The sequence below is a fragment of the Entelurus aequoreus genome, linkage group LG17 (assembly GCF_033978785.1).
Source record: "Entelurus aequoreus isolate RoL-2023_Sb linkage group LG17, RoL_Eaeq_v1.1, whole genome shotgun sequence".
Lineage (NCBI taxonomy): Eukaryota > Metazoa > Chordata > Actinopteri > Syngnathiformes > Syngnathidae > Entelurus > Entelurus aequoreus.
In genome coordinates, this window is record NC_084747.1 from 50,968,662 (window position 1) to 50,996,465 (window position 27,804).

The 27,804-nt window shown below is 39.7% G+C and overlaps 1 protein-coding gene across 1 annotated transcript in view; it reads left to right on the top strand.

The window, feature by feature from the left end:
• The first annotated feature begins 724 nt into the window (after window positions 1-724).
• The window catches only part of fem1c (fem-1 homolog c), a 32,767-nt gene continuing 5,687 nt past the window's right edge, over window positions 725-27,804 (top strand). Inside the window, exons 1-2 of the mRNA XM_062025889.1 lie at window positions 725-1,882; window positions 24,069-24,238. Coding sequence (XP_061881873.1) covers window positions 1,339-1,882; window positions 24,069-24,238 — 714 coding nt within the window. The 5' untranslated portion in view covers window positions 725-1,338. The remainder of the gene's footprint in view (window positions 1,883-24,068; window positions 24,239-27,804) is intronic.

Consider the following 27,804-nt stretch of genomic DNA (forward strand, 5'->3'; position numbering starts at 1 on the left):
ATACCTATTTAAATTTAGTAATACATAAATATGATGATTTATCAAAATATAAAAGAAATATACCTGAACAGAACGCTCATGATGGTTACACCAAAAAGTAATGCTATGAATCCCGTTTTTCCAAGTTTTTGGGGCATTTTCATGCTATTTCCAAGCATCTCCTTTTTATTATCGTTGATTTTAAATGGTCAAACTAATGCATATTATATATGCATGCCCTAGTAAACAAACAAAAAAGTCATATTTATTTTGATTGTTACATTTTGAAGTACATTTGTGCAGGTGGATGCGAATGTACCCATTACCAGAGCTGTACACATATACATTTGATTATTTACATTTGATTATTTACAATCCGGGGAGGTGGGATGTGGAAGGTGTTAGTTTAGGGTTGCAGTTGCCTGGAGGTGTTCTTTTAGTGCGGTTGTGACGGTTGTTTACCTCTTTTATCCTGTAGAGGGCAATATAATCAAACGCCGACCAATTGCAACTCACTGTTTTTAAATGTGATCCAGTGTTTACAAATCAGCTTTAAAGCGATTAAATTGTTGAATTTGTTCGGACAATTTCATACAATTATGTAGTCAAATTGAAAGTATTTTGTCGCATTACGATTGGCTGGCGCTGGCTATAGCCAAGTCGCTCTGTGATTGGCCAGCCGACACGTCAATCATGTACGGAGGAGTAAAATAGGGGGAGCGCAGCGCCGCTGGCCATTCGACAAGAGTGAGTCGTGATCAACCGGTGGAACCGTGGGCGGGTGGACGGACAGGCGCTTTCCATGTTTACCTCACCTTTGTCCAGCGCTTTGAGGGCTTGATTACCCCCCGGCGGGTTGGAGACCATTTCGCCGTTTTTGAGGTGACGTCCAACGGCACTGAGCGTTTACGAAAGGCACACAAGCCGCCCGAAAGGCTAAGCTAGGACGGTAAAACGGGTGGAGTTCCCGTATTTTTTGATCCCCTTTTTTTCGGGTAAATAGCGCATACACCGTCATATGAGTATGACAACCGTGGAAAGTAGATTTAATGAAGGCTTCCTTCCCCGAGACAAAGACATTTCACCGGGTGAGTACCAGCTGAGCCAACAGAAAAGGGAAGCTAGGCTAAGCTAGTCGGGTAGCTTGTTTAGTTGGCGGAAGTTGGCTAATGCGTTACCGGACAAAAAGAACACTTCTAAGCGTTAATTATTTGTTTTTTTTATTTATTTAAATCCGTTATAGGTGAATCATGGCTGTATTTGGATTGTGAAGTGGAGATGAATTAGCAGCTTTTGTTAGCGTTCAGTAAACAAAGGCTACCCTCCTCCTCGTTATTACTTGTTATTAATATTGTTATCATGGATTTAAAGACCGCGGTGTTTAACGCGGCCAGAGACGGCAAACTCCGGCTCCTCCAGAAACTCCTGGAGAACAAAGACGGACAAGAGGTGACCAAGCTCATGGGCGAGAAGACCAACGGCGCCACCCCTCTCCTCATGGCCTCCCGCTACGGCCACCTGGAGCTGGTGGAGTACCTCATGGAGTGCTGCTGTGCCCCCGTCGAGGTCGGCGGCTCCGTCAACTTCGACGGGGAAACCATCGAGGGGGCCCCGCCGCTTTGGGCCGCGTCCGCCGCCGGCCACCTGAAGGTGGTGCAGTCCCTGCTGGGCCACGGGGCCTCCGTCAACAGCACGACGCTGACCAACTCCACGCCCCTGAGGGCGGCCTGCTTCGACGGCCACCTGGACATCGTCAAGTACCTGGTGGAGCACCGGGCGGACCTGGAGGTGGCCAACAGGCACGGGCACACCTGCCTCATGATCTCCTGCTACAAAGGACACAAGGAGATTGCGCAGTACCTGCTGGAGAGAGGGGCGGATGTCAACAGGAAAAGTGTCAAAGGTCAGTGTACAGGTGCACCCGGTGCAACTACCGTATTTTCCGACCTATAAGGCGCACTTAAAATACTTTTTCCCCCTCAAAGCTAGGGGTGTAACGGTACACAAAAATTTCGGTTCGGTACATACCGTATTTTTCGGACTATAAGTCGCAGTTTTTTTCATAGTTTGGCCGGGGGTGCGACTTATATTTGGGAGCGTCTTATGTGTGAAATTATTAACACATTACCTTAAAATATCAAATAATATTATCTAGCTCATTCACGTAAGAGACTAGACGTATAAGATTTCATGGGATTTAGCGATTAGGAGTGACAGATTGTTTGGTAAACGTATAGCGTGTTCTATATGTTATAGTTATTTGAATGACTCTTACCATAAAAAGTTACGTTAACATACCAGGCACGTTCTCAGTTGGTTATTTATGTCTCATATAACGTACACTTATTCAGCCTGCTGTTCACTATTCTTTATTTATTTTAAATTGCCTTTCAAATGTCTATTCTTGGTGTTGGGTTTTATCAAATACATTTCCCCAAAAAATGCGACTTATACTCCAGTGCGACTTATATGTTTTTTCCCTTCTTTATTATGCATTTTCGGCCGGTGCGACTTATACTCCGAAAAATACGGTACCTCGGTTTAGAGGTCACGGTTCGGTTCGTTTTCGGTACAGTAAGAAAACAACAAAATATACATATTTTGGTTATTTATTTGCAAAATCTTCCACCAAAAATATTTTTCTTAGTGGAATATTTGATGTGAAGTAATCGGAACCTTGGATAGGTCAATAATTCATAATAACATAGATTTTTATTCGATATTATGTTTTGAGCAATGACTGTTTGAAAGAAAAAAAACACCTTTGTTTTATTAGTCAACATTGCAACTTTTTCTAAATTACATTTAACCTTTTAAGCTTTTTTATATCACTTTTGTTATGTTTTTGTTTATTTTAATTGTGTTTTTAGAATGTGCCGTGGGCCTTTAAAACATTAGCTGTGGGCTGCAAATGGCCTCCGGGGCACAGTTTTGACACCCCTGCTATAGATAATAAAACATTTAATCCGATAAATCTATGGATAAAAAGCATTTATCATAACTCTCTCGCTCGCGCTCTCTCTGTCTCTCCCCCTCCCTCACGAATAGGGTTGGGTATCGTTTGAATTCGAACGATTCCGATTCCGATTCTTTGTTTCGATTCAGATTCCTGACGATTCTCCATTCCGATTCTTCTTGTACCATGCCGGGGTCAATGTGTTTGACAGGTAGTCTCTGGAAGGTGGTATGTATTTTGGGTTGAGAGGTTTCACCATATCCCTGCAAACATAAACAAACATGTAATGTTGCTGTTACTGTTTAGCCCAGTATCAATTAGCTTAGCTCTAACGTTATTGCTTAACTAACCTAAATGTTGGAGATTCCACCTCTGAAAGGGGATGCAGTCTTTTGACTATGTGTGCAGTGACCTTTCTGTGGCACTCTTCCGTCTGTGGCACCGACATCTTCCCCATTGCCGCTACGGTGAACGGAGTACGCTGAGCACATCGCGGAGCCTGGCTAGCAGGTTGTAAATTGTCTATGAAAAAATATGCGGGCTAATTTGTTAGCTGCCTCGACGTTGGCGCAAAACACATTATTTATTGCATATATATTGTTTTACTTACCGGATTCGGACTGCAATGCAGTCACCGAGGTGCCAGGCTGGGCGTCGAAGCCAGAGGAAGAGGCACAGGAGGACGGTCGGCGCAGCGCGTCGAAGACGGGACACGCATTTATTTGTACTCGGAGGTGCTTCATCATGTTCGACGTGCACCCTCCTAAGCACGAAACAGTCCTGTCGCACGTGTTACATTTCGCCGATATTTCATTTTTTTTAGTAAAATAAAGCCACACTTCGACCGCCGACGCCCGCTATCCATGCTTGACTGACTCGCTCGGCTATGCTAACACTTCCGGCGGTGGGCGCTTCTTCCGGTCGGCGGACTTATTCTTTTTTTCCAGTCGGCGGACTGGGTATCGAAACTAGGAATCGAAATTTAAACTTTTGAACGATTCCGGGAGAATCGGAAAGTTAGTCCCGGTTCCAATCGATACTCGATACCCAACCCTACTCACGAATGCTGCTGCGCGCACAATTTGTTTTGTTTTTAACCTTCTTAACTCTGAACGTACATTGTTAATACACGCAACCATAGCTCGGGGTGCAGGACGTTTGGGGGGCACCGCCAGGGCGGCCCCGCGGGGGAGGGCATGTCCGGTGGGGGGAGGACGTGTGGTCAGGACCTGGCCCGGTCATGTCCTCTTTTGCTAGCATGCTGGCGGCTAACGGGCTGGGATAGATTGGCCGTGCGTCCTCTTTTCGCCAGGCGTGTCCTCTTTTGCGGGGCTGTCGGGGCAGGGTTTCTTGGATGCCTCAGGTGTCCGGCATTTTGAGTATTGTTTACACAACGTGCAGTACGCTACTTAATATGTCCGTGTGGAAACTCGTTTGGTACACCTCCGCACCGAACCGGAACCCCCATACTGAATTGGTTTGATAAAATACCCGTATCGTTACACCCCTACTCAAAACAGTACGCCTTATAACCCGGTGCAGTGTTTCCCCCAGTAAATTTGTTAGTTAAGGTGGTGACTCTCCAGGGGTAGGGGACCGGGGAAGGAGGTGGGTGTAACTCGGCCTGTCGCCATCACGTCTCCACCTCGTCGCTGCCACCACAGCCTGGGGGGCAATAGACTACAGACTGCGGTGAAGAAGCCTACAACTTTTGCTTGTGTTTTCCGCTCCATTTGCTGAATGGTGATATACGATATATATCTCAATATTTTTCCCGTAAAGTAAAAAGAAAACCTTCCTAGTACGTCCTAAGTAGGTCATTATTATGACTTAGTAATTTACTAAGTCAAAATAATGACTTACAAAGTCAAATTAATGACTTACTGTAAGTAAGCGTTTGAAAAAAAGAGTTAAAAGTGGGACCACATGCTGTCATATGCTCAACTCATCATGCTTAATTTATTACAGCATTTGGGAAGCCAGTAGTTGATTTTTATTACGTAAATGTTATATTTTTATCAACCTGTGATAGCAGGGACCCTGCCATTCAAAACTAGGCTGCTACATTACTAATGATTAATGTAACTATAGCTGAAAAAATAGTACAATAAATAGCAATAGGAGAGACTATTCATCCTTGAACACCATGGAGTTCATGTAGGCTTTATGATGCAGTTACATTATTATATCAACTATCAGAGACAGCTTCAGGAAACTCTTCATTTAACATAATGTCCTTTTTTGCTGCTTCAACACAGCTCAATCGACACAAAAAAAGGTGTATGTCATTGGGTCTATTGCATCCATAAAACCCACTAAAAAAACATCCAAAAAGCGCCAACAATACTCCATTTACTATCCGTGACTTGGATATTAACCACGTATTAGCAATATTGTTATTATAAACACTACTTTTGGCGGCGCATTGATCACAACTGATGCATCGCCTCTGAGCTGGTGAAAGTTAATTCTAGATTATAAATCATGCCTCTCACCTGGACAGCGGACAGATGTGGCCACAATTAAGTTGTAAATTAAAATTTTTTTTTAACTAAATCGTCCAGTCCTGTTCTGTTCTGACTAGGGTTGTTCGGTATACCGGTACTAATAAAGTACCGTGATACTAATTGATTTAAATCGGTACTATACTGCTTTTTGAAAAGCACCGATACCGTTCTTTCATCTAAGTACCGCTGACTACAGAGCCGAGGCGCATGATGTTGAGTGTGTCAAAACGCACATACAAAGTGCATACAAGCAATAATATCTTGGAGAGGAAGAATGGCAAAAAACGACAATTCTACTGGTTAATAAAGAGTGTGTGTAAAGCACAATATGGAGGTATTTGTGCTTCAAAACTAACGGTAAAGGTGTTGCTTTAAAACACTCCTCGCCAGATGTGGCGATTAGTATTACCACCTTTGCTTCAAACTTAGGTAAACATTTAAATAATAATCATTCAGATCTGCACAATGAGTTTAAAGAATGACCGGTAATGATGTTGTTGTTACACCTGTACTGCTGTTCGGCTCCGGTGCAGTGCAACCCTAGTTATTCCTTGTAATTTGGTAATTTGCTGTACGAGTCTTGTAAAAGAGAAGCAACTCTTTTTGGAAAATAATGTTTTGTCATGTGCAGCAAGTAAAAAAAAAAAAAGGGCTTGGCTGTGGGACTTTTTTCATATAACAGAACATTCTGGAGCATTGTTGAACAATCCATTTGTTGGGTATTCTAATAAATTAAAAACAAATTATTTTTTAGCCACTTGAGTCGATTAATTTATCACCTTAGCATGCGAATGCTAATTTGATGATAACTTAGATTTTTATATATATATATATATTTTTTTAAAGCAGGTCCTCCATCTCTCTAGGTCACGGATGTGCATGTGATTAACAGAGGCAAAATCCCTGACAAGCTTGAGGGAGAACCACCTGTTTTTGTGCACGTATATGGACCTCCAGACCCCAATTATAAGCTTGGGGGAAATATTGCCTTATAGTCGGGTCAATAAGTTATCTATCCTTCCAAATATTAAATATTATAGCAACCGATAAATGGTGCTAGGTATGCATCCTGCTTCCCTGACGCACAGCTACCCGAAAGGACGCAGTCAATTTATATTTCTTGCGTCCTATCGCGCCTAATTTTTCCAACGAAAAACGATAAATTGTGTTTAATATCACAGTGTCTAGTATGGATGCAACCATTTTTTGACGTTGCAACAATTATAAAATGTATCGCCGACACTAGTTTGTGACGTCATCGCTCGTATTTTTCCCGGACACAAACAAACATACACCCTGAAAAAACTGGTACTTTTTTTTTCCCCCAGATACGACGGCGTTCTGTCGCCACGTCATGACATTGCTGGTAAAACAAGCAGCCTTTCTCACGTTAGGCAACGCATACGCACAATGTACTTACAAGCAGATAAATTGTGGAGACATAAAGGGATAATGGACATATTTTGGCTTGAAAACAAATGATTTAAGGTGAAGCTTTTTACACAGAAGCGCCTCTCCAGCAGCACTCTGCCACTCTGGAAGAGGTGTTTTTAAACATGACTAGCTAGCTAGCTAGTCAGCAGTGTTTTAGCTACTTCTAAATCACTGATCATCGCCTCCATGGCGAAAAGGTAACTACGTTTCTTACAAATATCATCCCTGCAGGATGAGGAATAGCTAATCATGCTTCACTACACACCGTAGGAGGATGCAATAGCTAACCGCTAATGCTAATGCTCCTCAATGTAAACAAACTCTTGTACTCTTGTATTGCTCTGTGAATTATATTTATATTTATATATATATGTATAATATTCTGTATATTGTACAGTATAGTGTTTTGTATATTGTACAGGATTGCTTATTATTTTTATTGGATAGTAGTCTATTTCAATTCTTAGTGTTATCCTTATTACCTCTTGTGTAATTTATTTTTATCCCATACTTGTTCCCACTACCGCACCATAAATTGGAGTCCTTAATCTCGTTATATGCAAATATAATGACAATAAAGTCTATTATATTCTATTCTATTCAAATGCCATGAGTGGTTTTACACAGACATTGACTGTAGCGATACCAATTACAATATCCGTTTATAGTCGATTTTACAATGATTACATAGACATTTTTTATTATCTCAAAATGTTTCTTTTTTATAGTTTATAAACTCAGGAAAGGCGTCCCTGGATACAGGAGAACTTAAAGTATGACCAATGTGTGATCCTGTAACTACTTGGTATTGGATTGATACCAACATTTGTAGTATCACCCAAAACTTATGTAAAGTATCAAACAGAAGAACAATTGCTTAAACATTACAGAACAGAACAGAAGTGTAGATAGAAAATGTTAACACAGAAAGTAAGCCGATATTAACAGTAAATGAACAAGCAGATTGATAATCAATTTTTAACAGCTTGTCCCTCATAATTTTGACAAAAAAATAGAATGGAGAATAATACAATACGTTACTGCATACGTCAGCAGCCAATTAGGAGCCTTTGTTTTTGCTTACTTACTCGTAAAAGAGAAGTTGTCTAGTATGTTCACTATTTCATTGAATGCCAAAAGTGTTCTTTGATTGCAATAAGAAACATATGTTTAATATATCATAATATTTTTTTGTTAAAATAATGCAAATAATGACAAATTGTTTATGGACCACTTTTTTTTCCCAAAAGCATCGAAATACATTTTGGTACCGGTCCCAAAATATTGGTATCAGGACAACCCTAGTGTATTGTAATCATGGCAGACTTGGCAACAGACAACAAAGACTACTATTTTTGGACAAATGAGGATTCACAACCTTATTTTTTCTTTGTGAACTTGATTATATGGAGGATGAACTGTTGTTTATAAAAGCAAGCACGAACAGAGGGTGAAACGTTGGAGCAGACGGAAGACGAGGGGGGTAGGTCGGCGTGACTTGCCGATATAAATGTGGAACTTGATATCCTCCAATTTGTGGCTATTATAAGGCCTATTTTCAAAGGATATTAATTTTTACAGCATGATTTAAAGCGATAACATTTAAAAAAAATAATTCTTGGTATTCTATAGTTTTCAAGTAATTCTTATTCAGAGGGCTTTGTGGGTGGAATAGACGCCGTCATTGACTCCATTCTTAGAATTAGGATAGTTTTTTTGCTAACATTTATTTACGACTTACAATGCATTAAAAATGTTTGTCTTACTTAAAGATTGTTAATGTGGGGCAATATTAAAAAAATATATTTTTTTCTACATCCTGTGAATGTGCTAATGCTGTGTGGAAAGCGAGAAAATCAACTAATGTCGGGAAAATGGGGAATCCGCAAAAATTGGCTGGCTGACTAATTTTAAAAAACCTGGTTCAAGCTTGTCGACGGTAAACCCAGAGAGGCGTTCCACAGTGTGTGCAAAAAGACTCCAAACGTTGCTCAATGGGCATCAATGCGGTGAAATCACATACGCAATTAGCTAATCAGAAGGCGGCCATTAAAGGTTGGCAGCAGTTAACAAAATCTAATTTATTTTGGTGTAACCAACAAAAACTTCTGCTGTCACCACCATAACTGTCAGCTGCATATAATAATAATACAAATATGTTTCAGATAAAACAGTTTTGTAAGCTAATTATAATTCACTGTTAATGAAAACTTTTGAACTATTCAATATTATCATTGCCAAACGCTTAAAACAGGGGTGTCCAAAGTGCGGCCCTGGGGCCATTTGCGGCCCGCAGGTCCTTTTTTAACGGCCCCACGGCACATTTTAAAAATACTATTGAAAAAAATTAAAAACATAAAAAGTGGTATAAAAGAGCAAATAGGTGAAATGTAACAAGAAAATGTTGCAATGTTTACTCTAATAACACAAAGCTGCCATGCAGGCTGTTTCTTTCTTTAAAAAAAAAAAAAAGAATCAAAATCAATGTCATTATGAATTATTGACCTATTCAAAGATCCAATTACGCACATTAAATATTCCACTTTGAGATATTTTTTGGGGAAAATGTTGCATATTTTGTGTTTGCCATACAAAAAACTGAGCTGTTTTTTTTAAAGAAGGGCCTAAAACGAACAAACAAAAAACATAAAAAACAATAGAACTTATAATTGAAGTGAAGTGAAGTGAATTACATTTATATAGCGCTTTTTCTCAAGTGACTCAAAGCGCTTTACATTGCGAAACCCAATATCTAAGTTACATTTAAACCAGTGTGGGTGGCACTGGGAGCAGGTGGGTAAAGTGTCTTGCCCAAGGACACAACGGCAGTGACTAGGATGGCGGAAGCGGGGATCGAACCTGCAACCCTCAAGTTGCTGGCACGGCCGCTCTACCGACCGAGCTATACCGCCCCCGGATAGATCTGAAGTTGATCTTGAGATTATTGTGTTAAAAGTAAACAGTAAAAAAAATGTATAATTTATTTCTTAACACTTTAATGAGTAGGACCCTTTTGGATCCACAATCATTTTAGAGTGATTGGTTTTTAAGTGCCATTGCTCAAAAAAAAAAAAAAAGAATTAAAATTAATGGTGTTATGAGTTGACCTTTTTAAGGCTCCAATTATTATATAATCTCAAATATTCCTCTAAAAATTTTATTGGGTGAAAATATTGCATATTTTGTGTTTTTTCCATAAAAAAACTGGGTTTTCTTTGACAAAAAGAGCATACAACTTAAATCTTTAAAAACGTTATATTGACAGGTAGACCTAATGTTGATCTAGAGATTTAAAACTTGAATAATAATAAAAATAATAATACTGAATAATGACACATTTGTAATATTTTTTTGACCAAAACCCTTTGGGGTCCCCGGGATCAAGCTTGAGTGGAGGCCTAAATGTATATTTTTTATACATATATTGTATTGGTTTTTTTAAATAAAAAATATCAAAATGGCCCCTGCTTGCTTTGATTTTTCAGTGTGCGGCCCTAAGTGGTTAAAGTTTGGACACCCCTGGCTTAAAACTTTCTTTGTATACATGCTGTAAGCTTTTGATTATGTACAATAAGCATATGGGGTTGGACATGGCATTACACTTTTTAAGTGGAATTAAAAACGGCATTAAACACATTAAATTAGATTTACCTGTAGAAACCCTGGTGTGTCCCGGGGACTCACTAAATTAAAAACCTGATGACAATAATATTGCTTAATTGTTTATTGTGAATGTAACCGCACTGGATCACACGTATCCGTAGCTAAAACGGGCAGTGGAAATATTAAAAACCCCTCTCAGCTCATATGATGATGAATGGACAGATAATGAGACAGCATAGCTGGACCGTCTGGTTCACTTTTGGCTCTGTTGTGGTTACCTTATTTAGCTTCAGTGTAATATATTGCAGTTCCACAACCCCACAGTAACAAACATTTGGTTAAATGGATGCCTTTTTTTAGGTGGTGTCAATCACAACTGAGCCGAATTGTTCTACAGTCACCAGTTGGAAACAATAAGTCAAGCCATAGCATGTGACTCATGCAGATTAACTGAACAGTCATAGTGTCATCTCTGACTCTAGGCATGTCAGAAACTTCTTACTCGTGTTACACAAACTTTTTTGTTGCCTCAAGAATAACCTGTGGATATTTAGTCCAAACCACACCTCATTCACGTCGAGAACTTCTAACATCACCCTAGTGGCAATGTCACTGTTTTATAACACTTGCGGTACCACACTCTAGAACAGTCCGTGCATTTGTGGCGCACCTGTAGGTTGTAGTCAAAATGCTTTTAAAGCCATCGTGAAATAGATGATACAAACGTCTTCAAAATGTTAATTATTAGACAAATGGTTAATGACGAGTTACTTTTGGACAATTGGTTGCTAAGGCAAGCTCAAGTCACCCAATCTTGCTAAAACTCTCACACATTGCTCGTCCGTCATATTTCGTAGTAATTTGGCTGAATGTTTTTTAAAGTGCATTGACCTAATGTATTGGGTTTGTAGTTTAATAACAGCGCCACCATGTGATGTACATGTGTAATAGCTCAGGCAACACTAGGGGTGTAACGGTACACAAAAATTTCGGTTCAGTACGTACCTCGGTTTAGAGGTCACGGTTCGGTTCATTTTCGGTACGGTAAGAAAACAAGAAAATATACATTTTTGGGTTATTTATTTACCAAATTTGCAAAATCTTCCACCAAAAATATTTTTCTTAGTGGAATATTCGATGTGAAGTAATCGGAACCTTGGATAGGTCAATAATTCATAATAACATTGATTTTGATTCAATATTTTGTTTTGAGCAATGACAGTTTGAAAGAAAAAAAAAACGGCTTTGTTTTATTAGTCAACATTGCAACTTTTTCTAAATTACATTTAAAGGCCTACTGAAAGCCACTACTACCGACCACGCAGTCTGATAGTTTATACATCAATGATGAAATCTTAACATTGCAACACATGCCAATACGGCCGGGTTAACTTATAAAGTGCAATTTTAAATTTCCTGCCACACTTCCGTTTGAAAACGTTTTATTATGCTGACGTATGCGTGTGACGTCACAAGGGCAAGGGAAGTATTCGGAGCCCGTAGAATCCTATACAAAAAGCTCTGTTTTCATTTCATAATTCCACAGTATTCTGGACATCTGTGTTGGTGAATCTTTTGCAATTTGTTTAATGAATAATGAAGGCTGCAAAGAAGAACGTTGTAGGTGGGATCGGTGTATTAGCGGCTGGCTGTAGCAACACAACAAGGACTACTTACTTGGATAGCAGACGCCTAGCCGATGCTAGCCGCCAACCCCACGGATGATCGGGTGAAGTCCTTCGTCGCGCCATCGATCGCTGGAACGGAGGTGAGCACGGGTGTTGATGAGGGCTGGCTGGCGTAGGTGGAGCGCTAATGTTTTTATCATAGCTCTGTGAGGTCCGGTTGCTAAGTTGCTAAGTTAGCTTCAGCGTCGTTAGCAAAAGCATTGTTAAGCTTTGCCAGGCTGAGAATTATTAACCGTGTAGTTACATGTCCATGGTTTAATAGTATTGTTGATCTTCTGTCTATCCTTCCAGTCAGGGATTTATGTATTTTGTTTCTATCTGCATTTGAGAACGATGCTATCACGTTAGCTCAGTAGCCAAGTGTGTCACCGATGTATTGTCGTGGAGATAAAAGTCACTGTGAATGTCCATTTCGCGTGCTCTCATTTTCAAGAGGATATAGTATCCGAGGTGGTTTAAAATACAAATCCGTGATCCACAGTAGAAAAAGGAGAGAGTGTGGAATCCAATGAGCCAGCTTGTACCTAAGTTACGGTCAGAGCGAAAAAAGATACGTCCTTCACTGCCTCTCTAGTCATTCACTCTAACGTTCCTCATCCACAAATCTTTCATTCCCGCTCAAATTAATGGGGTAATCGTCGCTTTGTCGCTCCAAATCTCTCTCGCTCCATTGTAAACAATGGGGAATTGTGAGGAATACGACCTCTGATAAGCGGAAGAAGATGGATGGATGGATGGACTACCTCCTGTGATGTCACGCTACTTCCGGTACAGGCAAGGCTTTTTTTATCAGCGAGCAAAAGTGCGAACTTTGTCGTCTATTTTCTCTACTAAATCCTTTCAGCAAAAATATGGCAATATCGCGAAATGATCAAGTATGACACATAGAATCTGCTATTCCCGTTTAAATTAAAAAAAAATTCATTTCAGTAGGCCTTTAACCTTTAAGCTTTTTTATTTCACTTTTGTTATGTTTTTGTTTATTTTAATAGTATTTTTAGAATGTGCCGTGGGCCTTTAAAACATTAGCTGTGGGCCGCAAATGGCCTCCGGGGCACACTTTTGACACCCCTGTTATAGATAATAAAATATTAAATCTGATAAATCTATGGATAAAAAGCAGAGCCTGGCGACGCACGCGCGTTTACATAACAATTAGGGCGCGAGGTGCAAATAATTATAAAATTATATAATGATGATAAAAAAAATTGAAAGCTAATATTAATCGTCGGGAAATTTACTGCTGTTTATTATTATAGAGTTAATTGTTACACGCATATTTTTTGACAAATTTTGTTTTAATGAATGTTATTTGGAAGATTTCTTGGAATTTTGTTTAACCAGGTATGCCTCTTATTACAAGCAGTTAGTTTGCTTGAAATAATTTAGTTCGGTTATGAGACCAGCTATGTTTTAAGTCCTCTTTCTTCTGTTGGGTTTCACATCAAGTGAGGTTGCGGTTTCCTCAGACTCCGGCACATGGTGGGCAAACGAGTCAAACCAGCAAGTCAGTCAAAAGCAACGTGAAAATGCTGCATATATGCACTGTTCTCCCCTGTGGAAATGGTTCCTATAGAGATTTTCGTAGACGTTATTTCAGCGTTAAACTCATACTGTGTATATACAGTGCGCTTCACTTGTTTCACATTTTGTTATGTTTCAGCCTTTTCCAAAATGGAATAAATTAATTTTTGTCCTCAAAGTTCTACACACAATACCCCACAATGACTACCGTATTTTTCGGACTATAAGTCGCAGTTTTTTTTCATATTTTGGCCGGGGGTGCGACTTATACTCAGGAGCGACTTATGTGTGAAATTATTAACACAATACCGTAAAATATCAAATATTATTTAGCTCATTCACGTAAGAGACTAGACGTATAACTAGACGTTTCCCACACATTCATTTATTTGTGGCGGCCCGCCACAAAAGAATTACGTCCGCCACAAATAAACCCGTCCAGCTTCTCAGGCAAATCATATAGTTGATGTAGATGCCCATATAGGCTGTTCAGATTTACTTTACAAAAGAGAAGTGTAGGATACTTCTCTTGTTGCCTTATTTGTATTTGACCACGACTGTTTTCTGTTTATTTGTTACTGACTGGCAGGACACCTCTGCCTCTGTTTCACTTTATGTTGCTGGTAAATAATATGGTTGTAGTAGTAGGCTAAAGTTAAATTATTTAGTATGCACTAATTAAAGGGGCAGAGCTTTAAGAGACATTTTAGCTTTTATATTTTATAAGATATATTTTTTGTAAGAACCACAATTAATAAATATATTTCAGTGAATAACTTATTGTTCAAATCTGTATATAAATATGTACATAAAGTGTTGTAATTATATTGTAAAATGGATGGATGGATGGATGGATGGACGTTTAAAACAAAACTGTTATTATGAATTAGTAAGTATAAATTTTTTGAGCCTTTTTAGAGAAAATCATATCATTGTAGTAAATTATGCAAATTACTCTGTCATGGTGACCACGCCCATAGCCACGCCCCCACCGCCACAGGTATCTTGGCAGTTTATGGGAAACACTGAAACGTATAGCATGTTCTATATGTTATAGTTATTTGAATGACTCTTACCATAATATGTTACGTTAACATACCAGGCACGTTCTCAGTTGGTTATTTATGCCTCATATAACGTACACTTATTCAGCCTGTTGTTCACTATTCTTTTATTTTAAATTGCCTTTCAAATGTCTATTCTTGGTGTTGGGTTTTATCAAATAAATTTCCCCAAAAAATGCGACTTATACTCCAGTGCGACTTATATATGTTTTTTCCCTTCTTTATTATGCATTTTCGTCCGGTGCGATTTATACTCCGGAGCGACTTATAGTCCCAAAAATACGGTATATGAAAAGTATTTTTATTTAACAGATTTATTTAAAAAATAATAATAATTAAAAAATCACATCTTATTAAGAGTGTATGGATCCAATCTCACATTCACATATGTTTTTATATTATGTGACTTGTACTTTATTTTTCGGCACTTAATCTCTAAAGTACGCCCAAATAAACCAGAGCCACATTGAGCGTTTGCCTTCCAATTGAGAACCTGAAGTAAGGGGAATAGCGTCCAAGTCACATGGTATCAACTGTGGATGTTCAGATCACGCTTTTTATGCTTTCGATACTAATCATCCATGACTGAGTTCGGCAGATACCAATACAGATCACATTTATTAACGTTGCTATGGTTAGCGCTATTGACAGTTTAACAATGTCACCATAATATTTCAACCCGTTCCTTATTCTGTTCTATTACATACAATTGGTGATTATTAAGAGATGGGCATTCATCAGCATTGCAATATTGCACTTAAAAAAAAAAAAATCAGCTGATACTAATTAGTGGCCGATCAATGACACATTCCTAGTTGCAATTTAACAACACCTTTTGACTTAGTATAAGAACACGAAAAGCAAAACAATTAACATACAATTAAACTGTATTCTATAGCTTCTTTACAAGGATCGTTGAAAAGAGCGATACATGCTTTCAGTCTCAAAGTATCCACTAGATGTGTCACGAGTCTTGTTTTTTTGAAAAAGAGCACAGAGAGGGCTCTGATTACTGGCTAAATATAGTGACAAAATCACTAGGTTGGCAACATTGGGCAAGGCATGTTTATTTACAGAGGACAATTCATAGTGCTTGACAGATGCATAACATTACCGGAAGGCAAAATTATTATAAAAGATCAAATCTTCATTAAAAAAATGTATCATGAATTTAAAGCATAAAGTGTACATAAAATATGTTCCGCGCCAAATTTATTCATGACTGTACAATTTTAAAATGGATAAACCGTTACCACGTTGATTTGGAATCAACAGCGTCTCTGCTGTTGGTATACAAGCAGTCCAATTTTTTTCGTTATAATTCCTCAATCGCTGCAGTACACAATTACCGCATTTTTCGAAGTATAAGTCGCTCCGGAGTATAAGTCGCACCGGCCGAAAATGCATAATAAAGAAGGAAAAAAACATATGTCGCACTGGAGTATAAGTCGCATTTTTAGGGGAAATGTATTTGATAAAACCCAACACCAAGAATAGACATTTGAAAGGCAATTTAAAATAAATAAAGAATATTGAACAGGCTGAATAAGTGTACGTTACATGACACATAAATAACCAACCGAGAACGTGCCTGGTATGTTAACGTAACATATTATGGTAAGAGTCATTCAAATAACTATAACATATAGAACATGCTATACGTCTACCAAACAATCTGTCACTCCTAAACGCTAAATCCCATGAAATCTTATACGTCTAGTTTCTTACGTGAATGAGCTAAATATTATTTGATATTTTAAGGTAATGTGTTAATAATTTCACACACAAGTCGCTCCTGAGTATAAGTCGCACCCCCGGCCAAACTATGAAAAAAAAACTGCGACTTATAGTCAGAAAAATACGGTAATATAAAACCTCACGATAAAGTCTGATTGAATACTAAAAATGTTCTGCACAATCCATTCACCAATTTTCATGCATTTATTATGGTGCAATTTTTGTATTGCTCATAAACCTCTATTTTGGTATAACCTTCATTGTTGTGACGTCAGATTAATGCATTCAGCATAAATCATTGTGAGCGGTGTTCCAAATAACAGCCTAAATATCACCGACTATCTGGTTTTCTGAAATGCTGTGACATGAAATCCCGTGTATGACCTACATTGTGCTTTTACGACAGGTTTTAATCCTGCAGACACTACGGAAACAAACCTGTGACGTTTTTACTGTCAGCACATGTCGCTGGTTAGGTCAACACGGAACCTCTAACAGGAGTGAATATACGTCACTGATACAGAATACGTACCGTTTTGCTACGGTCGAGCGGGAAAAAAATTGCCATGACAATTGCTTTTGCGGCCTTGAAGAAGCAGCAATAGTTTTATCACAGTAGACTGTTACTATGGTCACAAGTGTTGTCGTCTCGTGACGTTATCGAGTGAGGGAGGACTTGTTCTCGTTCATACGAGGTACATCGTCCATTATCGTCCACACATACTCCCTCACGCCCTGGAATGTTCACGGTCAACCGTCTTGGTTGGGCTCGCAGAGCACAGTGGAGGAGGAGTCACGTCAACGGACAAGAGTTTTAATCAAGAACATCCCTGAACTCTAAATCAGGTGCAGCAGCTCTACTGCCGTGACATTAATCCTCAAATACTCTCTCAAAGTCGGCCAACTCTAATGAATAACATTATTGTTGCAGTGGAAACAAGTTACATCACTTAACCTTTTTTTTCCCCCTGAGATATCCTAAAATATCTCAAACGCTTGGTATGTGGGTCAAACTCCCAAGCATTGAACTGCAAGTAACAGTAATTCTGTCGTAGTAGTACCAAAGCACCATCAGGTACTCCTGCCAGGACAAAAATGACTCATCTTCCCTGCTGACTACTGTACACTTTGTTTGTACTTGCTCAGAAATGCCACGCAGTGTTCACTCTCTGGCTCGCCAGGTTTTACCTGTGATGCGACCTGCCTCCCTGCCGTGTTGAAAACAACACTGCGCAGGTTCAGGTTGTCAGGTGAAGGTGGGGGAAATCCTTTCAAAGCTTTCTGTGACTGCAGCAGTAGCTGACACGCCTTGTCATTTGCAGTTTCATGGATTTACACGCAGCAGCACGTCTTTTTGGTCACTGGAATAAATAGTTTTTGTTTCTGCTGAAAGTTAAAATACTGTGCATAAACTTTTTTCTTCTGATTTGTGCGGAAGGTCTTTTTTAGTTGAGTGGAAAAAGTAATACAAGGCCAAACATAATCCATTCCAGAAGGCTTTGTTCTGTGTTTTCCACATAAAATATCATAGAATTACCATTTTGACGACGCCCATTTAAAAAAACAAAAAACAAAAACATTACAACAATAAGACTGTATCTCTGCAGACCACTAGTATTCATGAGTGACTTGAAAAAAAGCTCTGACTCGCTCCTGGAAAAGTCATTTTCTCGCCACCTGTTTTTTCGCATGTATAAATAGAATCGAATGGACTTCATTGTCATTATATTTGCATATAACGAGATTAAAGGCCTACTGAAATGAAATTTTCTTATTTAAACGGGGATGGCAGGTCCATTCTATGTGTCATACTTCATCATTTCGCGATATTGCCATATTTTTGCTGAAAGGATTTAGTAGAGAACATCGACGATAAAGTTTGGAACTTTTGGTCGCTGATAAAAAAAGCCTTGCCTGTAGCGGAAGTAGCGTGACGTCACAGGTTGTGGAGCTCCTCACATCTGCACATTGTTTACAATCATGGCCACCAGCAGCAAAAACAATTCGGACCGAGAAAGTGACGATTACCCCATTAATTTGAGCGAGGATGAAAGATTTGTGGATGAGGAAAGTGAGAGTGAAGAACTAGAGGGCAGTGGAAGCGATTCAGATAGGGAAGATGCTGTGAGAGGCGGGTGGGACCTGATATTCAGCTGGGAATGACTAAAACAGTAAATAAACACAAGACATATATATACTCTATTAGCCACAACACAACCAGGCTTATATTTAATATGCCGCATAACAAACACCTCCCCCCTCTCGTCCATATAACCCACCAGTACAACTCAAACACCTGCACAACACACTCAATCCCACAGCCCAAAGTACCGTTCACCTCTGTAAAGTTCATACAGCACATATATTTCCCCAAAGTTACGTACGTCACATGAAACATAGCGGCACGCACGTACGGGCAAGCGATCAAATGTTTGGAAGCCAAAGCTGCGTACTCACGGTAGCGCGTCTGCTATCCAACTCAAAGTCCTCCTGGTTGTGTTGCTGCAGCCGGCCGCTAATACACCGCTTCCCACCTACAGCTTTCTTCTTTGCTGTCTTCATTGTTCATTAAACAAATTGCAAAAGATTCACCAACACAGATGTCCAGAATACTGTGGAATTTTGCGATGAAAACAGACGACTTAATAGCTGGCCACCATGGTGTCCCAATATGTCCGCTACAATCCGTGACGTCACGCGCAAACGTCATCATACCGAGATGTTTTCAGCTGGATATTTCGCGGGAAATTTAAAATTGCACTTTACTAATCTAACCCGGCCGTATTGGCATGTGTTGCAATGTTAAGATTTCATCATTGATATATAAACTATCAGACTGCGTGGTCGGTAGTAGTGGGTTTCAGTAGGCCTTTAAGGACTCCAACTTAAGGTGCGGTAGTGTGAACAAATATGGGGTAAAAATAAATTACACAAGATGTAATGAAGAAAAAAACTAAGAATTGAAATAAACAGACTACTATCCAATAACAATAATAAGCAATCCTGTGCAATATACAAAACACTATAGAAATACAAAATACTGTACAATATACAGAACAAGACAAGAGTACCGGAGTAATGAATAGCAATCAGTGTCGGATGTATTGCACTCGAAGGGTAATATTGCACAGTAGGGTATTAGGGTAGGATATTGTATAGGGGTGAATTATTATTATAAGTTAGAGTTCAAGATGGTGACAGCTCTGGGAAAGAAATCTCTAGACTATAAATAAATCTCTAGACCAGTGGTTCTTAACCTTGTTGGAGATACCGAACCCAACCAGTTTCATATGCGCATTCACCGAACCCTTCTTTAGTGAAAAATAAAATGTTTTTTTTTTCAAATTCAAGACCGTTATGTTTTTTTTGCTGGTGCACCAAATTAACCGTGCATCAACATCACCTTGTTCAAAGAACAAAATCAACACAGTGCATGAACTCACAACAAATTACACACATGCAAATCAGTCTGACTTCTGCTGTTGCCGTATCCATAAAGCCGATAGGGAGAAGTTTTTATTTACACGATGAGTCGGGTGTGTCTTGACCTCCGCGGCGGAGGCTCCGTCGAACCCCTGAGGCCGACTCACCGAACCCCCAGGGTTCGATCGAACCCAGGTTAAGAACCACTGCTCTAGACCCTGAATATAAGAAGACTAATCTTATCAGACTTGTATAGGGATGCATGGTATATATATTTTTTAAGTAGATACTAGTAATGTAACGATAAACTGTATTCATGATAACCGCGGTAAAACTCCCGACGGTTGGTAATAGCATTTTCAATTAAAATGATCAAAAAACCGTGATTGATAAACTCACGGAATGACTGGCGCTAGCTTAAATGCTAACATGAAAACACACCATTAATGTCATTCCCCGTTAGGTAAAAACAACATACCCAATTCTAAAGTTATATAAACACATGGCTGTCCAAGCAACTAAGCTATTCAAGTTGTGCTCTCTTAGAACAAAGTGATCGATCTATATGCAGAGGAATACGAAACTGAGGTGTTCACAATTTATTTTAGTTGTTGAAATTAAAGTTTAATAGAAGATTACAGTGTCTGACGTACGTAATTTTTGAGCACATTCAACATAATCGTTCTATTGATAACCCTGATCATATTGGACATAACGGTATTATGGATTTTTCATATAATGTCATGCTACTGAAGACGGATACCGATAACTTATTGATATCTATTTTTTTATATAGAGATTTTACTGTAGTTTGTGCACACCTTACTATGAAGCTGGTTCTGGGGCCTGTTCTTAAGCAGCACAGGTGTCTTCGTAGACCTTCAAAACACTGTATCGATGCTGTTGTTTCAGGTGGCTGATAACATTTCATGTGTTTAAACTCCAGTTTTTTCCCTCCACGTGGAATGTTTGCAGAACATTTGGTGCAAATAACACGGGAAATGTCCTCCTCTGACACGGTGAAGTCCCACACGATGGAGGCCATGTTTGTTTACAGTGAGCTCAGGGGAAGGTTATGTTTACAGGACAAAGTAGTGCTTGATTTGCTCAACCTTACACACCTACTGCACAGTATGAGTAATTTTGCCTCGGAGCATTTATATGTATAAAAAAAAGGGATTTACCCAATTATTTGGTATGACGTAATTCCTCATATCAGCTTAATAAATATCTGCCTGATATTTATCATGCACTCTTCAGTGTTTCCCACACATTCATTTATTTGTGGCGGCCCGCCACGAAAGAATTACGTCCGCCACAAATGAAATTAAAAAATATATATATTTATTTTTATTTTTATTTTTATTTTTTTGTCCCGTACAGCTTCTCAGGCAAATCATATACCGTAATTTCTGGACTGTAAGCCGCACCTGATTATAAGCCGCACCAGCTAAATTTAGGGGAAAATACAGATTGCTCCATATATAAGCCGCACCCGACTATAAGCCGCAGGGTTTTGATGTATAATTACCGTAGTATATAGGGGTTTCTGCTACCACGGAGGGGATTGTCGGGACAGAGATGACTGTTTGGGAACGCAAAGCGTCCCATTTATTAACAATAAATCTTTCAATCATTCAATCAAACTTTCACATCTTTGACATGGCGAACAGCATTCGTGCAGAGTACAAATAATACAACGGTGCAAAGTAATACAAAGTGCTCGCCTGTACGTTATCAAAACAACCAGCCTACCGGTATATGAAAAGTCAGTCTTTAATCATTGTGTCATCGTCTTCCTCCTGCGTACTAAAACTACCGAAATCCTCTTCGCCGGTGTCGGAGAAGAACAGGCCGTAAATAAGCCGCACCCTTGTATAAGCCGCAGGGACCAGAACGAGGGGAAAAAGTAGCGGCTTATAGTCCGGAAATTACGGTAGTTGATGTAGATGCCCATATAGGCTGTTCAGATTTACTTTACAAAAGAGAAGTGTAGGATACTTCTCTTGTTGCCTTATTTGTATTTGACCACTACTGTTTTCTGTTTATTTGTTACTGACTGTGGCAGGACACCTCTGCCTCTGTTTCACTTTATGTTGCTGGTAAATAATATGGTTGTAGTAGTAGGCTAAAGTTAAATTATTTAGTATGCACTAATTAAAGGGGCAGAGCTTTAAGAGACATTTTAGCTTTTATATTTTATAAGATATATTTTTTGTAAGAACCACAATTAATAAATATATTTCAGTGTATAACTTATTGTTCAAATCTGTATATAATTATGTACATAAAGTGTTGTAATTATATTGTAAAATGGATGGATGGATGGATGGATGGATGGACGTTTAAAACAAAACTGTTATTAATTAGTAAGTATACATTTTTTGAGCCTTTTTAGAGAAAATCATATCATTGTAGTAAATTATGCAAATTACTCTGTCATGGTGACCACGCCCATAGCCACGCCCCCACCGCCACAGGTATCTTAGCAGTTTATGGGAAACACTGCTCTTATATTCATGTCAGTATGGTCAATATTTGCATGTTATGTTAAAATACAAAATGTTGGAGTACTGTTGTAAAATTTAAAATGGGACGATTCCAAGTCCATATCTTCAAGATAGTTCTTTTAAAGGTGTGTTTCGGAAAAAAATAATGAAGACATATTCAACTAGTTATCTTTCAAAATAGACCAAAGCCATGTGTGCAATTGGTTCAAGCCTATCATAACATTTGCTTAAATGAAACCAATGATGGATTTAGTTTTTTGGACCTATAAATACGAAGGTCCTGGGCTCGGGGTCTTTCTGTGGGGAGTTTGCATGTTCTCCCCGTGACTGCGTGGGTTCCCTCCGGGTACTCCGGCTTCCTCCCACCTCCAAAGACATGCACTTGGGGATAGGTTGATTGGCAACACTAAATGGGCCCAAGTGTGTGAATGTGAGTGTGAATGTTGTCCGTTTATCTGTGTTGGCCCTGCGATGAGGTGGCGACTTGTCCACGGTGTACCCCGCCTTCCGCCCAATACAGCTGAGATAGGCTCCAGAATCCCCGCGACCCCGAAAGGAACAAAGCGGTAGAAATGGATGGATGAATGTTTTAGCATAGCAGGCGTTGTAATAAGAAGCAACTGTTGCTTCTAGTTTATCCCCACCATTTGCAACAGTTTAGTTTTTTGGCCACCGGCAAAGAGCAAAAATCCGTGAAAAACTGATATGCCCATAAAAATTAATTTTTCAAACATGCTCGCTCTTGCAAATGCTGTTACGCAAATATGCACATGTATTTTTCTGTTTACCGTATTTTGCGGACTATAAGTCGCAGTTTTTTTCATAGTTTGGCCGGGGGTGCGACTTATACTCAGGAGCGACTTATGTGTGACATTAACACATTGCCGTAAAATATCAAATAATATTATTTAGCTCATTCACGTAAGAGACTAGATGTATAAGATTTCATGGGATTTAGCGATTAGGAGTGACAGATTGTTTGGTAAACGTATAGCATGTTCTATATGTTATAGTTATTTGAATGACACTTACCATAATATGTTATGTTCACATACCAGGCACATTCTCAGTTGGTTATTTATGCCTCATATAACGTACACTTATTCAGCCTGTTGTTCACTATTCTTTATTTATTTTAAATTGCCTTTCAAATGTCTATTCTTGGTGTTGGGTTTTATCAAATAAATTTCCCCCAAAAATGCGACTTATACTCCAGTGCGACTTAAATATGTTTTTTCCTTTCTTTATTATGCATTTTCGGCCTGTGTGATTTATACTCCGAAAAATACAGTACTTTATGTACTGGCTGAACTTCCCTTAGCCAACATATAGCTTGCTAATTCCCAACTTGCTAGCTTTTCTTACACTTGTTTACACAGCAAACTATCCATCCATCCATTTTCTACCGCTGGTACTGCACTCCATTTTCCAATACATGATTACTCAACAATCGGTACCATTATTGTAAGATTATAGATTATTGCTGGGCTTCTTAATTTATTTATTTTTAAATAGTTTGACACATTTCCCTTGCAACTTCGGGTTGTAAATTTAGAGTTGTTCCACCACCAAAATTTTCATCTCTATTTTTATTTTATTTTTTTAACACACAATAGTGATGATGTTTTTATGTCTTCTAACAGGCAATACGGCGCTCCACGACTGTGCGGAGTCGGGCAGTCTGGAGATCATGCGGATGCTGCTGCAGTACAAAGCGACCATGGAGCAGGACGGCTACGGCATGACCCCACTGCTGTCTGCTAGCGTGACGGGGCACACCAACATCGTAGACTACCTGACCACACACCAGCAGGTGTGGCCCCCTATCACTTTTAACTGTAAATGCTTTAGTTTAGTTTAGTTTTTACTAACGCCACTAGATATGGCGGTAGCTTCTTTTGAAGTGTCATGAGGAGGTTTCGATCAGGGTTTAATGCGGATGATTCCGAAATCGATTATCCATGAGTGAAATCAGCCGATACTAATACATGGATTAACTGTAAATTCAATTATTTATTATTAGTGTTATTGACAGTTTAACAAAATCAGCACAGTAGTTGTTAATGTAAAATTACTAGTTCCGATTGTCTGATCAAAACACCTAAATGGTACACAATAGGGATGTCCGATAATGGCTTTTTTGCCGATATTCCGATATTGTCCAACTCTTAATTACTGATATCAACCGATACATACAGTCGTGGAATTAACACATTATTATGCCTAATTTTGTTGTGATGCCCCGCTGGATGCATTAAACAATGTAATAATGTTTTCCAAAATAAATCAACTCAAGTTATGGAAAAAAATGCCAACATGGCACTGCCATATTATTGAAGTCACAAAGTGCATTTTTTTTTTTTTAACATGCCTCAAAACAGCAGCTTGGAATTTGGGACATGCTCTCCCTGAGAGAGACTATGAGGAGGTTGAGGTGGGCGGGGTTGGGGGAAGGGTAGCGGGGGTGTATATTGTAGCGTCCCGGAAGAGTTAGTGCTGCAAGGGGTTCTGGGTATTTGTTCTGTTGTGTTTATGTTGGGTTACGGTGCGGATGTTCTCCCAAAATGTGTTTGTCATTCTTGTTTGGTGTGGGTTCACAGTGTGGCGCATATTTGTAACAGTGTTAAAGTTGTTTATACGGCCACCCCCAGTGTGACCTGTATGGTTGTTGACCAAGTATGGCTTGCATTTACTTGTGTGTGTGAAAAGCCGTAGATATTGTGTGATTGGGCCGGCACGCAAAGGCAGTGCCTTTAAGGTTTATTGGCGCTCTGTACTTCTCCCTACGTCCGTGTACAGCGCGGCGTTTTAAAAAGTCATACATTTTACTTTTTGAAACTGATACCGATAATTTTGAAACCAATACCAATAATTTCCGATATTACATTTTAAAGCATTTATTGGCCGAGGCATACTTGAGGCTAACCCCCCCACCCCCCAAATTCCAAGCTGCTGTTTTGAGGCATGTTAAAAAAAATAATGCACTTTGTGACTTCAATAATAAATATGGCAGTGCCGTGTTGGCATTTTTTTCCATAAATTGAGTTGATTTATTTTGGAAAACCTTGTTACATTGTTTAATGCATCCAGCGGGGCATCACAACAAAATTAAGCATAATAATGTGTTCATTCCACAACTGTATACCGTATTTTCCGCACCATAAGGCGCCCCGTATTATTAGCCGCACCTTCAATGAACGGCATATTTCAAAACTTTGTTTACCCATTAGCCGCACCGGGGCTATTAGCCGCACCTACGCTGCGCTAAAGGGAATGTCAAAAAAACAGTCAGATGGAGGTCAGTCAAACTTTAATATATTAAAAACCAGCGTTCTAACAACTCTGTTCACTCCCAAAATGTAATGTGCAATCAAGTAACGTGCAAATGTGCAATCACAAAAATAGTAACACTCAAAATAGTACAGTGCAGAGCAATAGCAACATCAATAACTCAACGTTGCTCGAACGATAATGTCACACAACACACAAAATAAACATTTCAAGCTCACTTTCTGAAGTTATTCTTCATCCATAAATCCCTCGAATTCTTCTTCTTCGGTGTCTGAATTAAAAAGTTGGGCGAACACGGCATCCAAAATGGCTGGCTCCGTCTCGTCGAAGTCATCAGAGTCAGTGTCGCTGTTGTTGTCCAGCAGTTCCGTGATTCCTGCCTTCCGGAACGCTCGGACCACAGTTGAGACCGATATATCCGCCCAGGCATTTACAATCCACTGGCAGATGTTGGCGTATGTTGTCCGGCGCTGTCTCCCTGTTTTAGTGAAGGTGTGCTCGCCTTCGGTCATCCATCGTTCCCACGCCGTTCGCAGTCGAGCTTTAAATGCCCTGTTTACACCAATATCCAGTGGTTGGAGTTCTTTGGTTAATCCACCCGGAATGACGGCGAGTGTTGAATTAGTGTGTTTCACTTGTTTTTTTACACCATCAGTTATGTGGGCACGCATGGAGTCGTAAATCAACAAGGATGGAGCTGTGTGAAAAAAGCCACCCGGTCTCTTCACATACACTTCTTTCAACCACTCGCTCATCTTTTCCTCATCCATCCACCCCTTCGAGTTAGCCTTTATGATAATGCCGGCTGGAAAGTTCTCTTTTGGCAATGTCTTCCTTTTGAAAATGACCATGGGTGGAAGTTTCTGTCCATTAGCATGACAAGCTAGGACCACTGTGAAAGACGACTTCTCATGCCCTGTGGTGCGAATATTTACCGTACGTGCTCCTGTTTTATCCACGGTGCGGTTCACAGGAATATCAAAAGTGAGGGGAACCTCGTCCATGTTGATGATGTGCTCTGGCCGGATCTTTTTTTCAGCTATCTTGTTTTTACAATACGTGCGAAAAGTAGCCAGCTTTTCTTTAAAGTCTTTTGGTAGTTGCTGTGAAATAGTAGTCCGTGTGCGGATGGAGAGATTGCGTCTTTTCATGAACCGAAAACACCAAGAAGCACCACCTTTAAAATCATCCAAGTGAAGTTCGCTTGCTAGCGCTGTTGCCTTCATTCGAATAGTGATGGTACTAACACTTCTGCTTGCTGCTCTCTGCTCAACAACCCACTGTTCGAGTCTGTCCTCCAACTGTAGCCATCTTGCTTTGTTCCCTCGGAAACTCAGTTTTGTCTTCTGTACTTGGCGCAGGTCATCTTGTTGCTTCCTCCACCTACGCACCATCGATTCATTTATGTTCAGTTCTCTCGCTGCTGCTCTATTTCCGTGTTCTTCTGCGTGACTTATCGCCTTGAGTTTAAACTCTGCGTTGTACGCGTGTCTCTTTGTAGGAGCCATTTTGTGGTCGTCTTTACAGTAACACACAAAAGAAATGAATCGTATTTTTCGCGCGCTTCCTTTTCTACGGGGGCGGATGCTCACCTTGGCTTACAGTAGAAGAAGAAGCGCTTCCGCCTCTATGGGGGCGGTTGCTTATCGTAGAAGAAGAAGCGCTTCCTCTTCTACGGGGAAAAAGATGGCGGCTGTTTACCGTAGTTGCGAGACCTAAACTTTATGAAAACGAATATTAATCCGTACAAAAGCCGCTCCGGATTATTAGCCGCACTGTCTGCTTTTGACAAAAATTGTGGTTTTTAGGTGCGGCTTATGGTGCGGAAAATACGGTACATCGGTAAAGGTTGATATCGGTATCGGTGATTAAGGGGGCGGTATAGCTCGGTTGGTAGAGTGGTCGTGCCAGCAACTTGAGGGTTGCAGGTGCGATCCCCGCTTCCGCCATCCTAGTCACTGCCGTTGTGTCCTTGGGCAAGACACTTTACCCACCTGCTCCCAGTGCCACCCACACTGGTTTAAATGTAACTTAGATATTGGGTTTCACTATGTAAAGCGCTTTGAGTCACTAGAGAAAAAGTGCTAT